The 19215-nt window shown below is 33.6% G+C and overlaps 1 protein-coding gene across 1 annotated transcript in view; it reads left to right on the forward strand.

Annotated features, from left to right (window-relative positions):
- Positions 1–19215, forward strand: part of TTC29 (tetratricopeptide repeat domain 29) — a 646928-nt gene that overhangs the window by 464681 nt on the left and 163032 nt on the right. The window contains exon 8 of the mRNA XM_031465188.2: positions 16647–16870. Within this exon, the coding sequence (XP_031321048.1) occupies positions 16647–16870 (224 nt within the window). The remainder of the gene's footprint in view (positions 1–16646; positions 16871–19215) is intronic.

A 19215-nucleotide genomic window follows, 5' to 3' on the forward strand; every position in this document is an offset into this window, starting at 1 on the left:
TGTCAGGGAAGCTAGTGTACCATCCTTTTCATTGGCACTGGTGCAAGGAATGCCCAGCCTGCGCTCTGCCCACCCACACACCTCAGGATAAAGCTTACAAATAGGAAACCCAAGCCTACTATCTATGTTAAGAGATCTAGAACTTCATTATTATGAATAGACAAATAGCCTCTGATATTTGAGATAATATTACAATACAAAAGAAAAAGATGAACAAAGAACATTTAACATGATCTGAAACAAATTTTCTGTAGGGAAAAGAGGAACTTTGAAAGATTTCCAATATGTTTCCTTACAGACACTGTAGAAAATCTTACATCCCTCAAATATAACCTGATGCTATGAAAGAATTTAAAGAAAAAGAATCCTTCAAAGATAAAGGTAGCTGAAATAATTCAAAGAAGGGATAGAAGAGAAAGATAATGATAACTCTCAACACGTGGGATTAAAAACAGAAAAGATACAGAAAATGTTTTAAAAGGAATGAATACAGAACATAATCCAGGTGGTGAATATTTTATACAAGTGAAAGAAGAGAAAATGGAGAGAATGAATGATAATAAATATATAGGTAGACATAGATCAATATTGATGGAGAGATACATAGACATAGATACTTCGACTGGAAAAAAACCACAGATCGTTGGGCTGTGGCTACCAAAGTTACCAGGAAGAAAAAACAAAATACAAAAAAAGAAGAAAACTCACTTAGATGCATTTTAATGAAGTTTCAGAATCCCAAGTATAAGAGAAGATACTAGAAGCTTTCAGGGTTTGGAGGAATGGTTGTCATCAAGAAATAAAGATCAGACTATCATCACAGTTCTCAGTAATAACATGTGGTTCTAAAATAAAAAGGAGGAATGTCTTCAAAATATGTAGAACAATTATTTTAACTCAGAATCCTATACCTAGATAAACTATTAACCAAAGCTGAGGGCAAAATTTAAATCTTTACAGAAAATATGAGGACTGGGAAACATCTTTTCCTATGCAGTCTTTCTGGGCCCTTCATCCCTGGCCCAAATAGTCACTTTAGAATCTAGGGGAAAGAAAAGAGAATTCAAGAAAGAGGAAGTTGTGGTATCTAAGAAAAAAAGTATCTAACTCAGAAGTCCAAAATAAGTGTCTACAAGTTACTTTAAAAATGATGTAAATGTAAATCAAAACCACAATGAGGTATCACCTCACACCCATCAGAATGGCCATCATTCAAAAGTCCACAAATGATAAATGCTGGAGAGGGTGTGGAGAAAAGAGAACCCTCCTACACTGCTGGTGGGAATGTACTTTGGTGCAGCCATTATGGAAAACAGTATGGAGATTCCTTAAAAACTGAAAATAGACTTACCGTATGATCCAGCAATCTCACTCCTGGACATATGTCCGGAGGAAACTCTAATTTGAAAAGATACATGTACCCCAGTGTTCATAGCAGCGCTGTTTACAATAGCCAAGACGTGGAAGCAACCTAAATGTCCATCAACAGATGAATAGATAAAGAACATGTGGTGTATACACAATGGAATATTACTCAGCCATAAAAGAGAATGAAATAATGCCATTTGCAGGAACATGGATGGACCTAGAGATTATCATACTAAGTGAAATTAAGTCAGATAGAAAAAGACAAATATCATATGATATCACTTATATAGAATCTATAAAAATGGCACAAATGAACTTATTTACAAAACAAACAGATTCATAGACATAGAATACAGACTTAAAGTTACCTGGGGGGAAGTGGGGGAAGAATAAATTAGGAGTTTGGGATTTGCAGGTACTAGCTACTATACATAAAATAGACAAATATCAGTGCCCTACTGTTTAGCACAAGGAACTATATTTAATATCTTGTAATAACCTATAATGATAAAGAATACTAAAAAAAATATGTATAACTGAATCACTATGCTGTACACCAGAAACTAACACAACATTGTAAGTCAACTATACTTAAAAAAAAAACTAATGTGATTAACCACCTGAAATTTCTTAGTGATATAGGTTTAATATATACATATCACATATATTAAGGTTAAGAAAATGATTAGGAAATTGAGATTTAAGTGTATCAATTAAATGTTCTATTAAATGTAGAAAGGTAATATAACATATACTTTCATCTATATTACATAAAAGTATAGTGATATTAATATATAAAAAATAATACCAACAAAATTTGCAAATAGATCACCAATTGTCCCCACAACTTTCTCCTGAATTGAAATGCCACTTCTACTAAATACCAAATTTTCATGTGTCTATACATACACATGTACATATATTCTATTTCATTGATTTACTTCTTTTCTCATGTCAATGGCACAACTCATTTTATTAATATAGTTAAAATGTATTTTTATATTTGGCAGTCAGTCCCCTCTTAGGTTTTTCTTGTACATTAACCACTTTATATGAAATTTAGAATTATCTTGTCAAGAGTCAGGAAAATTTCATTGAGATTTTATTGGGACTGCCTTGATTTTATATGTTATTTTAGGAGAATTGGTATCATTAAAATATGGAGTCCACATCGACAAGAACCTCCAGTTAACAGTACATGGTATTAAACAATAGCAGTGACAGCAGGCATCCCTTCAAATTCCTGACTTTAGTGGATATGATTCTAATGTATCACGAAACATGAAGCTTTATGCTGTCTGTTTTTAATAGATACATATTACCAAGATAAAGAATTCATCTTTTAGTTTCTACTTTTCTCAATCATGAATGAGTTTTGATCTTTACTAAATAATTTTCTAGCATCTACTGAGATTATCATAAAGTTACTAGATTTTCTAATTTTGAATCATCCTTGGAATTCTAGGATAAACCCTACTTATTCATTATGATTTTAATTTGCTGTGAGTTCTTTTTTGGGGGGGGCCAGTGTAGGCAGAATATTGTACCTAAACTATAATAATATTGATCCATATTTTTTTCTTTTGCTACATTAAAAGTTAGCATTTCTATAATTAGAAGCTATATTACCTCTTCCATTTTTGGTATAATTTTGATGCCATTTTAAACATTTTTTCTTGATTATATAGTACTTGCAAATTTATTTGTCTTTTCACATAGTCATTTTTTTGTTTTATGGGCCAGATTTTTTGTTTTCTATTTTATTAATTTAAGCATTTGCCTTTAGTATTTCCCTCCCTGTCCTTTATTTGACTTCATGCCATCGTTTATTTTGTTAGGATTTTTTCCCCCTAACTTCCCGAGTTGAAAATTCGCTTCTTTACTCATCAGAGTTGCTCTTGTTCTCTAACAAAAGCATCATGATGATTTCTTCCCCCAGGATTTAACAGTTAATTTTTTTCTTTCCATTCTAAATATATGAAAATTTCTACAGTGGTTTCCCCTTTTGGCAATGGATAAATTAGAAATATATTTGTGAATTTGCAGGTGAAGAGGTTTTTCTTGTGGGTTTTTTTTTTTTTTTAATTTTGCAAGGGAGAATGCAGGAGTGGGGAGTGAGTACTTACTCGTGATCAGTAGATGTGCCATACATGGTATCAGTTTATGAAATTTTTAGTATGGCTAGTACATGATTAATTTTTATAAATGTTCCTTATATGTTTGAGAAATAAATATATATTCTCTATTTGGTAGATAGTTCTTATATAGAAAACTATTAGAATTTAATCATTAGATTGAGCCTGTTATTTCAATCAAGGTAGACAATTGTTATTCAAATCTTTTTTTCTCTATTTAATTTATAATTTTATGAAAAAAATGCATTGAAATCAATTCCTCCTTTTTCTGTTAATTTTATATATTTTGAAGCTGTTGTCATTAGGTGTATTGTTTTATAGATGCCATCTTTCTTAGTAACATAATCTATATTTGAATCTCTGATATTCGTATGCTCTTTTAATTTTTTATGCCTAAATTCCATTTTATTTGATATTAATAATGTTATACAAGCTTTCTTTTTGTTGGCATTTGCACTATTATATGAACATACAAAAGAAACAAATAACATGTTCTCTGTCTCAAGGAAGTTATAATCCCTACTATATATCTTTCTTGTCCAATTTTTAAAAAGTTTGAATTCCAGGCTCTTATTTTATCTTCTCACAAATATTTCCTTTTGCTCTTACAATATTTTCATTGATGCACATGTTTGATTTGATATACTCTTAGTTATAAGTAGAAATTTTCTAATAAAAGTTGGAGATAGCTGCAATAAAATCAATGCAACATTAAAAGGAAAATGAGATATTTACACACAGGTGTTGTCTAACTAAAGCTTCAGAATGATTAGTTTATTTTTTGTTTTTATTAATTTAGTTTTTACTAAGTGTAAAACAAAACCGATGTTCTGGAAGTTTGATCACTGTGTACATATAGCCTGTAAGAAATCCTGGCTTCACTGTTTGTATGTGCAATACACACCTCCTTTGTCATGGTAATTAAAGAGCACACAACACGGAAGATTTCTTCACATGGCTTACAATGTGGTAGCCTATCTTTTAAGCTTTCAAGTTTGAAAAGGGAAATATATTCTTTATTTTTTGATATGGGGGAAATTAAAATACATTTAGTAAAAAAAAAAGATGAATTATTCCACAAAAGAAATTTTAAAACCTAAAGAAATGAGGTCACCAGCTGCCCTAAAATAGTCGGAACTTGACATTTTCTTCAGTTAAATTTTTTCTAGATTTCTTACCCAATATATGTAGAACGATAGAGCTGGAGTGAACCTAAAAACCATCTGGTTTAATTTTTTAAATTGTATCTAAAAAAAAAAAAAAGGCAAAAGAAAAAGAATGTAGTTACCGGGTCCCAATGGATAGTTTGCAAAGATAAGTTTTATAAAGGTGTATATTTTTTCCTCATGACAAAATGTTACCTCACTAGAAGAAATGTCATAAGAGAAATCTAAATGCAGGTTTTGTTATCTACCCTCACACTATCTTCCATTCCACTGCTGAGAAGAGCACAGATAATGTTTTGTTTTCATTTTTAATTTATGTGATTTTTCCCTTTGTAATTTAACCATCAGTTATATTTTTCTTAGATACTTGTCATGTGTATAGCCCAATGTACACTATTTTTCTTCTCGCTACTTTAATAACTACTCACACATTATAAAGGGATATATGTTTGGAAGGAGCAACATTAGAATATATATGATAAAGCCATAGGTAAGAAATTGATTGGTTTACTTTCCCCAAAGAAACCTACTCATGCAGTTGTTTAATGTGAAAGGTTTTTTCTTGAAAAGGTTAAAAAAGTTCTAATCAACTTTTGTACATTATGTAGAACTTCATTTTCTAAACTCTGCAAAAGAAAGTTTCATATTTAATGGGAAATCATGAATTATTCCATTTATTATCTACTTCCTCCTTTCAAAGACATGATCTGGATAAAAGGCGGGGTGAATAATTTCAAAAAATACAATACATTTTTAATGGGAAGGTGCAAACTACAGATTCTCATGACTATTAGCAAGTGTAGAGGAAACAGAATTTTACTTGCAAAACTCGTCAAACTCTTGCAAGGATGAAATGTATGACATACTTAGTAGGAAAAAAACACACAGTGAACTGAAGTTTTCTTTTTAATGCAACTTGTTGTTTTTACTAAGTTGTGTCTTTATATTCTCCAGCGTTACGTTTTTATTAAAGTTTGATTATTTCACTCAATTTATGTGGAAAAGTGATAGTTCTTTTATTTATAAAGGTGTAAAGATGAAGAACTGAAAAAAAATTTAAGTGATTATTATTTAAGAGAAAATTTCCTAAATAATAGAATTTCAAAAAGTTTGGAGAGCAATCACAGGATTGTTTGAAAAAACAGAGTCACTATTATATTGTATGGAGTTTCATATTAATAAAAACTGTAAATACTAGTTTAGAGAAAAATATGGAGTTGAGCTAACACAATAATGTTTCCACCCGTCCATAGTCCATTGTTTGTAGTCATGTAGCATGAAGTTTATTTTTGTTTTTCTCCTCTTTTTCTTATGTTTATTGCCATTATAATAGGATGCAGAACCTAACAGAAGTATTCAGATTTCTTAACATTATAACTGAATCCAAAAGCAAAGGTTATTTTTAGTCTTTATTTTTCAGCTTATATTTTATAGAATAAGTAACAATATAATCAATATCAATTGGTTATATAATTTTGTTTTCCTCTAACGAAAAGTTACAGAGTAAATTGAAAGAGCAGGAATTCATATGATTCTCTCATTTAACCCAAGGTGTTTGGATTCAAGTGTGGTACTCCTGGCTTGAAAATACTTCCACTGAAAATTCTTCTTAAACAATGACATTTGTTTTATACCTTTCCATATTTGATCTTTGGCTTAAAACATTCTCTTGTTAAAAAAAAAAAAAACTTGAATTTCTTGAGGGAGTTTGCAAATAACAAGACTTTTTATAAAGATTATATGTGTAGTTAGCCTCACATAAGGAGATTCCTTCCACTGCTTTTTCACTAAGCCTCTAAAGAAACACTTGGAAAATGTGTTTTGAGATTTTTCAGTAAAGAAAATGTGTTGCAACAGATACAAGGGTAAATATTTTGATAATATTTTATATTGACTGATGAATAGTTTATTCATTCCTGATTGATGACCATCACTGTACTTCAAATATTTGACTGAATGGATATCATTTGAGTAAATCATTCTTAACAGGGTACACACGTAAAAAATGCCTTTGTATTGGTAAGAGACTCATTTAAAGCTATTGTAAGGATTGCAGTCTGGACTGCGTGCTAAATAACCACGGCTTTCCTCTGATAACGGGTAAGAATTACGGTCAAAAATTCTATTTGATTAACATTTATTGATCTCACAAAAAAGTTACTGCCTTGTGTGCTAAATACCAGTTCGAACAGAATTGAATCTGAGAAATCATCTGTGTTCCATTCTACACAAATAATCCATCTGTCCCAAAATAAAATCACCCATGTTGAAGTGAATTCTTACTGTGCTATTGAGAGCATTCTTTGCTGATCAAATTTTTATTTTTTATTGAAAGAATTATATTAGTAATAGTCCCATTTACAAAATACTGTGGGGTAAACTTTCTTAGTTATTATTATTAAAAATTTTTTTAAAAAACTAAAGGTTGAACTAAATATTTTTTTTACCAAATACAATTTTTCAGTTTGTACGTATGCTTTTAAAATGTTGAAAGCCAAGCTATGTTTTCTAACTTTGATGATTAATAAAGAAAAATTTGTATTTTCCAAAAATATAAAGCAAAACTTGTATGTAACAGTTTCCTCTAGAGATACAAATTAATAAACTTCTGAGTTGTTCATAACAATCACAAAAATTCTATTCCATAACCTCTTGGGGGTGGATTTTACTTATTTTTAACTTATCAAGTACGTTCAGTTATAAAGTGAATCTAAATCTAAACTGAAAGGAAAGTCCTCCTATATTAATACTTAGGTTCTGACTTGTTGCTAACATTTTTATGTTGGTTAGTTTTTTCAGTTTACACAATTAAAGGTGTAATTTATTTGGATAGTAATTCTAGTGAAATTTTCAGAAACTATAAAATCATACATGCATTAGTGGTATTTGTTTGCAATGAAGCTAAAATAGTTAAATATTTCAATCTTTGTTAGAGGGTTTTATACAAAATTATAGGAATAAAAACTATATTATGGTATAATATAAGTATAGCACAATAGATATACCTTCATAATTATTTTTAAAATTTTCTCTTAAAGTAAATATGACCAATATATTTCACAAAGAAAATCAAGATTATTATAATGGCTGTGACTTTAAAATTCCTATTACATGATTAGTCACAACTGAAATAATATTCTAGGAGTTACTTGGTTTATTTTAAATATATCTTAAAACTACATATAAACTGCAATGATTATTGTGTTCGTTATATGTTCATTTTCCTTAAGGAAGCTCTCCAAAAATGTTCATATTAATGACTAATTCCAAATGTAATATTAATTGAAATAATGGATAGATTTTTTTGTTCCAAGTATGCCAAATTCTACTTTTTGAGATATTAACATGTAAATAGTCAACTTGAGTCATATAGAAAGTAAACAGTGATTACCAGGTTATTTATAATGATTGGACATACTGAGATGCAAAATGAATTTGTTTTAGAGAAATCAACATAATTTTGGAGGTGCTTTTTTTTAATTGACATATAGTCAGTTTACAATGTGTCACTTTCTGGTGTATAGCATAAAGTTTCAGCCATACATATGCATACATATATTCATTTTCGTATTCTCTTTCATTATAGGCTACTACAAGATACTGAATATAGTTCCCTGAATTGAATACAGTAGAAACTTGTTTATCTATTTTATATATAGTAATATCTGCAAATCTCGAACTCCCAATTTATCCCTTCCCACCTCGTTTCCCCCTAGTAACCATAAGTTTGTTTTCTACGTCTGTGAACCTGTTTCTCTTTTGTGAATAACTTCATTTGTCATTTTTTTTTAGATTCCACATATAAGTGACATCATATGGTATTTTTCTTTCTCTTTCTGGCTTACTTCACTTAAAATGACAATCTTTAGGTCCATCCATGTTGCAGCAAATGGCTGGAAGTGCTTTTTATACGCATTTAATTTGGATTAATAAAAATGCCACATTAAATATGTGTGTTTTCTTCCTAGAATATATTTTTAATTTTTCCAAGTCTGAGAAGTGAATGGTTTGAAAACTGTAATCTGCGATATGCCACCTGCCCTATTTACATTTTTAACAGTTGAGTATTTGTTAACTGATCCCATAGACAGCTACATGTTTTGCTGTTAACAGATGGATGAGATAGAATACCATGCATAACTTTACATTTATCTTCTTTGAGTGTCACCTTATTTGCATATCAATTAAAATAATATCTGTATTAAAATGGGTAATGAAAGTTATCAAATTTACATGATGTGACTGCAGTTTGCAAAATTTCCAGTAGATGCCCCCAGAGACCAGTCAACTCATTGGAAATCCTTTAAATTTAAAAAGAGCCTTTTTTTTTAATATTGAAACTTTCTTTTCTTGCTATATTTTGAAGTCCAAAGAATGTAAAATTCCTAAGAATCTCAATTCCAGTGGTTTATTAGGTAAAAATATATGAGTGATTGTAGTGTATTCTTAATCCATGTTAATCACTCTAATAATTATTAAAAACCTAAATGTGTAATAGTAAGAAAAATGCTTTCAGTTTTCTTTGTAAAAGCATTCTATATGCTTTTAAAGTCATTTCAAACATAGTTAATTTTTTCCTTTCTAACTTCTCTCTCTTTATATATTTGTATAGTTAAGGAAATGCTATATCTTTGTTTATTTTTTAGGAAAAAAGTATCCTTTTCACACAAAAAACCTGTAAAACTTACTCATATAACATATGATTATGTATCAGTGTGTGTGCGTGCCAAGAAGGATTTTTTCCTCCTTCTAATTATGCATAATATCTACCTACACTGAAAAGTATGGGTAAGAATAGTGACTCACTTTATTCCATGGGAATTATATTAACTGAAGCTATTTAAGTATTAATTTGAGTCAATGTAATTATCCCTTAGGTGATTCCAATAACATTTATCCCTACAGTATGAATGTAAGACTGTTATTACTGACACATAGATAACCCACTAGTGACTTATAAATATTAACTTAATGGAGTAAAAGTATTATCCTGACTTTTGATTAGATATAACATATCTTTTGAGTTTATCTTTGTCAGATTAAATAAAAATTTTATGATCTTGTTTTAAACTATTGAGCTTATTGAGCTGCTTTTGAAATATTTTACTGAACGTGAAGCTTCACCTTGATACAGTAGTTCAGTTTGGCCTATGAAAAAATATGTTAAATATATTCATCATTATATTAATCATGTTAGAATTAATTATAGATTATATATAATTATATATTATAATTATATTACAGTAGTTGATAATGCATTTTGATCTTGAAAGTCCATCTAATAACTAGTATAAATACCTGTAAGTACAAAGACAATAAGATAAATTGTCATATCTATTCATTCATATTTCTCATATTTATGCAAGTGTGTACCTTTGTCTTTTTCTGTGTTTATCTCTCTCAGTGTTTTCCCCATTAGACTTTACACCCTTGTGTGGGAATCACATCTATTGAATTTGCTTTGCACAGATGCTACTGATTGTCTGCCCCCTCATTTTAAAGGAAGGATTCTCTGAAAGAGTCATAGAATGACACCGATCTCTTTCCCCAGTCCAGTGCAAATGTGGATTAACATGGATAAAGACAATGAAATAGCTTTCTAATTGCAGAGTGACACCATAAATGTATAACTATGTCAAATTCCTAAACAGTCAATGCAAATAAACAAAAAATTGTGTAGAGGAGGGGGAGAAGAAGAAAAATCAATAATATTTGATATAATAGGAGGCAATATAGTAAAGTGAAAAAGTTTAGAATTTGCAGCCAGAGAAACCTGGATGCGAATCCCACCTCTGCCCCTTCCTAGCTTGTATGGCTTTGGGCAAGTCACAACCTCACTGAAGACAGTTTCTTTATCTGTGAAAATGGAAGTAGTATTTGTAGAGTTAGTGTGTGATTTAGAAATGATGTGCCTACACAGTGTCTGACACATTGTAGGTGCTCTATACATAGCAGCTATGAGAAACAGTGTAAGGCAGAATTTTAAAATGATATAACATTTCCATGGTAGTTTAACAGCAGATTTTCCACTTCCCAGCATCTGCACACATTCAGCTGCTACGGAGTTATGGCAAATTGTTCAATTTTACTTTCTTTCAGTGTACAGATTTTTTTTTCCTGTAGAATTTTTAGGGAAATTTTGATATAAATTAACAATACTCAGAAATCTCTGTTGAATGATGCCTTTAGGTAGTCATAAGAGTCCACAAGAAATGCATGGTCACGTAATTCCACTTTCAAATCCATTCTTCTCCAGCTGCATCCCTGAGCTCAGTGCAGCCTTAGGTGTCTGCAGTGACAAAGATCTTCCTTAGGACATAGATTTGTAGGTGTCAGGATATCCATGAACGTCACAGCTTCTGCATCCGTGAATGGCATCTTTTCTGTCAGAAGAACTGTTCAAGTTCCGTAGTATCAAACCTCCCAGAAATTATACCGGAATTCTCAGTTTCCATGCAGTATAATTTCTTTACATCAAGGAGATATTTTTCTTCTTCTGATGCTTAAAAAGAGCATATTTTAATTTGGATAAATATTTGTTTTAATATGTAAATAAAACCAAAGTCCCATAACTTCATATCTATATGAATAACAGATAAAATAATGCATTTAAATATTCTCTTTATATTTCTGTTTGCATTTTTAAAAAATCCCTTTTTATAAAGCAAGTGAGCTCTGGCTATGATTCTCTGTTATGAAATATAAAACCTGAAAAATTCACATATAATGGTGGAAATTGACATACATTTTTTTTTCAGATAGCCAGTTCATTTGAAGAAATGAAAATTATTCTGGTTTAAAGAAATAATATGCATGAAAGTTGAAATAGAAACCTATTCAGTAAAACACTAATTGCTCTTTCCGGCTCTCAAGTATTAGTAATTAGGCTTAAACAGTGCCGTAAATGTATGTGTGTGTGTGTGCACACAAATGTGTGTATAAAATAGAGATGATATCAGCATAGTTATATATGCATTTTTAAATACATTTCTATTTGAAATCTCTTTTGCAAAGAATGGTCTTTTTAAAAAATGTACTAGGAATTTTAAAAATTGATATCAGTTATATATCATGGATGTTTTGAGGCTGAAAGATGTCTTGGATACAATTTTAGCCTAATCCCTTCTGAATCACTTCATATTCTTCAGTCACAGGCTGCAGAAACTGATTCTGACTAAATAAACTGGAAATGGTTTTATTCGAAGGATATTAGGTAGCTAGCTGAACGTAGGGGAGATCCCGGCTCAGAAGGAACAGAACAGACACGGGATATGGGATACGTGAATGGATCTAGGTAGCAAGAGCCATTTGCAGCTCTTGTCGGTATGTCGCTGCAGGGTTGACTGAGCTCCTACAACCTTCTGTACCTTTGTATTTCTTGCATCAAGATTCAGAATCCTGGGAGAGACACCAATGGCTTAATTTGAGTCACTGATCCACCCCTTGGCTAGGGAGTCTTTAAAATCAAGTCCCCCCAAGATGACACACAATGTGCTATTTCCAAAAGGACTTGCTTGTATGGCCGTCCGTGGAAGTGAAACTAGATGCTGGGTGAACCTGCTCCAACCAAAGCACCCTCATCTCCCAGGTGAGGGAAATGAAGCTCAGAGAGTGATTTTCTGCATCTCTGTCCCAGCTAGGATTAGAACTGAGATGACCCCCTGACATGTGTCTATTTTTATTGTTTAAATCAATGTTCTGATTTATTTATTTATTTATTGCCCCAGAATGCTTCCTTCATTCACAGGAAAACATGCTGGCAGCCAGGGCATAGACATACAAAGGTGATAGGGTGTTTGTTTTTTTTTAATTTAAGTATAGTTGATTTACAGTGTTGTGTTAGTTTCAGGTGTACAGCAAAGTGATTCAGTTATACATTTATATATATATTCTTTTTCAGATTCTTTTCCATTATAGGCATCACCAGATACTGAATATAGTTCCTCATGCTACATAGTAGGTTCCTGTTGCTTATCTATTTTATACACAGCAGTGTGTGTCTGTTAATCTAAAATTCCTAATCTATCCTTCCCCCTACCTTCCCCCTTTTGGTAACCATAAGCTTGTTCTCTATGTGGCAGTGATTGTTTGAAGCAAGGTTGCGTTTCCAATCCCTTGTCCTCTCAAACCTCCTTACCACCCCTTGAACTGCCCTTTTGATTATCACTTGGACATCCCTTCAGGCTCCTCAAACTCAAGTTATCTGAACCCAAACTCATTCTCGTTTCCCAAACCTGTTCATCCTTTTATGTTATCCTCTTTAGTAAATTACCAACTACCCACTCCATAAACCTGGTTGTCATCATAGCTCTTCCCTTTCCATCACCCTCCCAACATCGAATTAGTCACCAAGTAATTGACATTTTATCTCCTAAATATGTACAAAATCCCACTGCTTCTACTTATCCCCACTGCCTTTACTTTAGCCCCGTGGCCTCGCCTTTTCATGACTATAAGTCTGCCCTTCTCCCTGCTCCTGGTTCTGCCCTCCTCTCAGCCATTCTCTTGGATCTGGTGTGAATTTCAGAATCACAAGCTCAAGGATGCTAAATTGAAAGTCTTTATTTTTTTATAACTTAATTTTAATTCCTGGCCCTGAGCCTTGATCCTCCCCAGTGTAAAGATCCAATCTTGTCCCTCATCGGTAAAGTCAATCCAATTCAGTGATTTTTCAGGTTATTCTGGATTCTAACACTCCTTCCCCTCACCCTGTTTTCCTGCATAGAAACAGCACAGCACTGGTGCTAGGTAGAGGGAAATAGAGTTACTAGGTTAACAAATGAAAATACAAGGCATACACTTCAATTTGACTTTCAAAATATAAGAAACTTTTTTTTTGGTATAAGTATTCCCATGCAATATTTGGGGTATACTAATACTAAAAAAATCATTCGTAGTTTATCTGATACTCAGATTTATCTGGCAACCCCAGGAGTGGGAGTTTGTCAGCATTTACTCCCAGGTCTTGATCTAGGATCTTGTGATAGACACCGAACTTGCTTTGCTAGCATCCATTTCTCTCTTCTTTGCTACCATAACTCCAGTTTCATTTGGGGCAGCAGTGTGCCCAAGATCAGGCAGTGTGCCCTGCAGCCAGGGGTGGCCCCATGACACAGTTCTCATCAACAGGATCAACGTGGAAAACCCAATAGTAGTTGCAAGAGTGCTTTTGTTTTCCCCAGTGATAGAGTAAGACACAGCTGATAACACCTGACTCTGCCCTTTCTTCTTGCCTTGAAGGTGGACAAGATGTCTGGAGCTGGGACAGCCCTCTAGTGACTAGTGAGGGGAAGGATAAAACAATCCCAGAGGCACGGGCCTTGAACTTGCCAGGCCACTGAATCAAGGCCAGCAGCTGCCTACCTTTAGGCGTCTTGTGCTGTGGGAAATCGAAAACTCTAGTTTTGAAGGCATTGTGAGCCAGGTTTGCTTACTTGTAGTTGAATGTGTTTCTGACTACAGGGTTCTGTACAGGTGTCTGTCCCTGATGCCCTTGATTCATCCCTTTTGGTCAGCTCTGGAAGTATGCTGACCTGACTCTCTGTAGCTCCCCAGTGCTTCTTATTCTCAGTTACAGCTGGGTCCCCCTTCAGTCTCCAATGGGCAGCGCATCCAAAAGACTTTCAGCAGACATCCCCTTGCTGCGGCCAGTGACACTGTGGCACATGTACCAGCCCTCTCTTGCCGTTCACTTTTATGTCATACACACACACAGAGCCCACTAGACAATTATGGCACTCAGCCAGTACTATCCATGGTCTGTGGGAAATTACAGGGTGGGGGACGCTGGTTCACGTCCTCTTCAGCTGAGAAAACCTCTGCAGTGACTTCTGCTGCCTTTCCATGCCCTTGTGTGGGGGCATTTGGGATTGAAGGGGAGAGAGGACCTGACTCTTCTCAGTGTCTCACTGCTCCCTTCTCCCACCCTCCTCCTCTGTCTCAGCTAGAGGGCAGAAACAAACAAAAATCTGCGATTGCTTCTCTCTTCTCTGTTTTAAATATTTTTGGTCTTCATTTTGACAAAATGGTGGCTTTTGACTTTTTGGCCTGGGAATGTGCTTTCCTTACTCTCTTTATGGACTAGTCCTGTAGTAACAGGTGTCCTGCATCAGCTGCCAGGGAGGGGAGCATTGCAGTTCAGCTGGGATGGTTCTGAAAATACAATCTCACTGAGTCATTTTCTTGACTCAGACCCTTCTGTGGCTCCCTTCGCTCCTAGCTTGGAGTCCAAACTTCCTGCCATGGCTTTGAGGTCTCCATGATCTGGGTCTTGCCTTCTTTTTTTTTTTTTTTTAACTTCCCTCTCCCAACTCCCTTATTACTGCATTTTGTTCTAGACCAAAGCTGATCCACTGTGTAAAAACTTCTTAACTTCTTGGTGGATGGGGCTTGGCCATTTTTGTTTTGTTTGTTTGTTTGTTTGTTTTTTAAACTCTGTAGGTGAGTTGATTGCAGAGCAAGGAGTTGAGAGCCAGTAGTTCAGAATGTCACGTTTCTTAGAGCATTTTCATACATGTAATTTTAGTTGGTTCTTAGAAGAACCCTGTGATGTACGTAGGGCATAGACTCATATGTGCGTTTCACAGATGAGAAGGAATGAGATGAGAAGAAATGAGGTTAGGAAGAGCTGGCCTCAACCTTGGGTGTTCTGAATCTAGGCTCTTCAGTCCACACTGAAATGCTCATTGCTTGTAGTATCACATCATGTCAGTTCTAAGTATTTAATTGTCTCCTCTTTAAAGAATAACGTAAAATAATTAGGATAAAGCATTTGTGTCATTTGGCCTCTGATTACTTGCTTAGTGGAATAATAACCACCACACAGCTGTTATTCCATAGCCCTGCTTATCTCCTATACAGCAATTTTCATCAGCTGAAATTATTTATGATATGTTTACTTATTTGTTGGTTGTGCTCTCCCACTAGAATACAGACTTCACAAGGGCACTGAATCTATTTGGTCCAGAACAGTGCCCGTCACTCAGTAGGAAACTCAATAGCTATTTGTTGAATAAATAAATGGACTATTCATTCGTCACTTTATCTCCTTGCATATGATTTATTATTAAGTTAGAAGTGAGATATTACATTAACAAATCATTAACTTAATCCAAACTGAAAATAATTTTTAAAAATATATTTGGCAAGAGATTTCAATAATTATTTTCTGCATAAATTAGTGGATGAATGAATGAACCTCTGTAACCTACAGTGAAACCACTTAGTAGAGTACTGTTTTGATACTAAATGACATGTTTAATTTTTGCTTGGCTTGCTCTTTTGTTTTGTTTTGTTTTGGTGGGAGGCTAATGTATTAAGTATTTTTGGATATTGTCAGTTGCTGTGGTCTGAATGTTGTGTCCCTTAAAATTCATAGGCTGACATCCTGATCCCTAAAGATGTAGGTAAATGGGGCTTTAGAAGGTGGTTAGGTCATGAGGGTGGGGTGCTTATAAATGGGATTAGTGCTCTTGTAAAAGAGGCTCCTGAGAACTTCCTGGCACCTTATGGTATGTGAGGGCACAACTAGAACGTGCTGGCTCTGAAACAGGAAGGTCACCAGAAGGCAACCTTCCTGGAACCTTGATCTTAGACTGCCAGCCCACAGAACTGTGAGCAATAAATTTCAGTTGTTTATAAGCTGCTCTGTCCAGGGGTAGTTGGTTCTATCAGCCCAAACAGACTAAGACATCAGTCAACTAGCTTATTTTTCCTTTTCAAAGGGAGCTCAGCTCTGGAACTGATATATTTATAATGTAATTTCACTAAAATTACTGTATTTAGATAGCTCCTGGCATCTTTCATTAAACTGAAGTTCAATTATAAGTGTTTGAGGCAAAGATGGTGTTCAGTGCTTTCACTGAGGGAAAAAAAGAAAAACAGCATGATTTAACCTTTAATTATTATCGGATCAAAACAGCTGCACAGATTTCAAGGATTAAAATAAGGCTTTGAGTGTTCTGATTCTTATTCCCAGTTACCGGAACTCGTACAAGAAGAACATCTGTGTGGACATGCTGCGAGATGGTTATCACAAGTCCTTTACAGAGCTCTTCTCTCTGATGGAGAAGTGGGATGCCCTGAGGGAGGCTGCGAGAGTCAGGTCCCTCCTGTGGGTGCAGAGACCCCTGGAAGAGCAGCCTGACAAGCTGGATCACTTCTACTACTACCTGACCAGGGCCGAAGCAGCTGAAAGGAAAGGTAAGTGGAGGAGGGATTTGGGGAAGCAGGGCTGCAGAAGCCAGAACAGTGAGCACTCCAGGGAAGGTTCCAAATTGTTTCATGTATGAATTTAAAACGTGAAGACACCTTAGCACAATTCAACCTCATCAACTAAGCATCTTAATGGAATAAACAATAGGAACACTGAATCACAGGGCTGCCCAGACACAGGGCCATCCTGGTGATGTCACTCTAAGCTAGGAAAGATGATGAAAGCTCTCCAGAGCTTTCCTTTGTATTAAAATCTTTGGTCTCATTCACTATAAACCTTACCATAGTTTTTTCTTTATATATAATCTAAATACTGACTTCCACTGAGGAGATACTTTCAAAGAGTACTATCACTTGAAAATTATACTTATTTGCTTGTGTTTATATAATGTAAATGGAAGGTTTAATCAATAAGGTTTTATAGATTTCAGAAAATTTTTATTAGTGAATAGTGAGGAGACATGAAAAGCCTGCAATTTACAATTGTGAATAAAATTGTTAACTTTATATTTTCTATCACATAACTTCTAATACATTTCTTTTTTTTTTTTTTGGTATCCTAAAATTTTCCAAAAAGTCAATATGTTTCAAGTATTAAAAAAAATATTTTAATCTCTACTATAATTATAGTGATATTGTTGTCATAAATATTTCTTAACTTAACCTATTCGGAATTCGTCATTTTATGTAATAAGAGAAATCCCCAAATTTGGCATATAAATTTGATGTTCTCAGTTATTCTTTTCATCAACTTTTTGTGTGAAAATACCACAGGATTCAAAAGAGAAGCTCAAGCCCCAACATGACAATGTCTTTATTTCATTTCAGGCCTTTCTATGGGAAAATAGAGTATTAGACAATTTTTTTTGTTACCCAGTGCTACAATGGGGAAAATTGATGGAGACATAGAATCAGCATGAGAGGAGTAGCAGGTCTTTTAGTCTCTATAGTGGAGTCAGTACGTATTTCTGAGCAGGTTGTGAGCTGACTTAAAAATACGAGACATACAAAAATCCTAACAACACTACCACAAGTGAACTAGAGTGTGTGGGTGTGTGTGTGTAGACAAGAGGTAATTATTTGATTATTTGTATAATGAAAAGTAACTCAAGATTGACTTTAAAATTAGAGTCATTTTAAAAATGTGATTTACATATAATGTCTCAAGAAATTAACTGTTACAAATTTTAAAATGCTATTGTAAAAAACTGACATTCAGTAGCAACCTCAAATTCTTAAGTGATATTTACACTGAAAATAGAATTGATCAAGATAAAATTTGCCCACTAGTCATTTTTTTCAAGTTGTTTTAATAAAGATTTACTAAATGTTTTAGAGGTATTCATTTTAGTAGCATAAATAGGAGCCAAACACATCACTAGTCACAAAATGAGAAAATTGTCATAAAGAAACTAAAATGCTAAATAATCTATTTGAAGACAGAAAACTTTTAATTTATCATTTTTTATTAAAGAAAAAACTGTATGTATAAGTTAAAATGTTTCCCCAACTTCAAAAATTGTAAAAATCCTAACTTTGTAACAGACAGTATCTTATGCACATGGTACAAGTAATGAAGCATTTTCTTTACTGAGTGGTTTATCATATTTTCATGGTAAGTAAAGTTGCATTTATTAAATGGAACAAAATTACCTCCTGCTCAGAACAACTCTTCTGTAGATTTATTGCCTTCAAAATGCAGTGACTTTTGCTGGGTTAAAATATGGAGAATTAAAATTACTGGAGAGAAAATTATTAGAAATACTTTGGTTGAAGGACATGTAAACATTTGTATGCTTATTTTTTAAATATATATAATTTTTCACATTTAACACATGAACTTTACTGGAGAAAAATTGTGAACTGAGTTAAGAGTATCCCAGAAAATGGTATAGGGAATATGCACATTCACACTTATTAACTTGAATTTATCCAAAATCTCAACCCCCCCCCCCGACACATACACTTAATCTAGAATATAAAAATCTGTTAATGGCACCTCAAAGATTCCATCCCATATGGTTGTGGGATCTGAGACAATTATCCTGGAGCTGCATATCTCTGAGCATTCTCATTGCTTCTCATTGGAAAGACCATCACTCTAGGGTCACAATGAAGTTCATTTAATCAAAGCTATGGCACTAACAATAGTCATCTCGGGTCAGTTCTGTCTCTTGAGACTCGCAGAGCAGGAACCTAGAGTTATTTAAAAATTTACTTTTCAAAATATCACTTTCTGTTTTATAGCAAAGAAGTGCTTAAAGTAAGCCAGTCATTTCTTTTTTGGATTATTTTGAGTTCGTTAAAGTGTTCCTTTGTCCCTGATAATACTT

This window comes from Camelus dromedarius, chromosome 1 (assembly GCF_036321535.1).
Source record: "Camelus dromedarius isolate mCamDro1 chromosome 1, mCamDro1.pat, whole genome shotgun sequence".
In the NCBI taxonomy this organism is placed as follows: Eukaryota; Metazoa; Chordata; class Mammalia; order Artiodactyla; family Camelidae; genus Camelus; species Camelus dromedarius.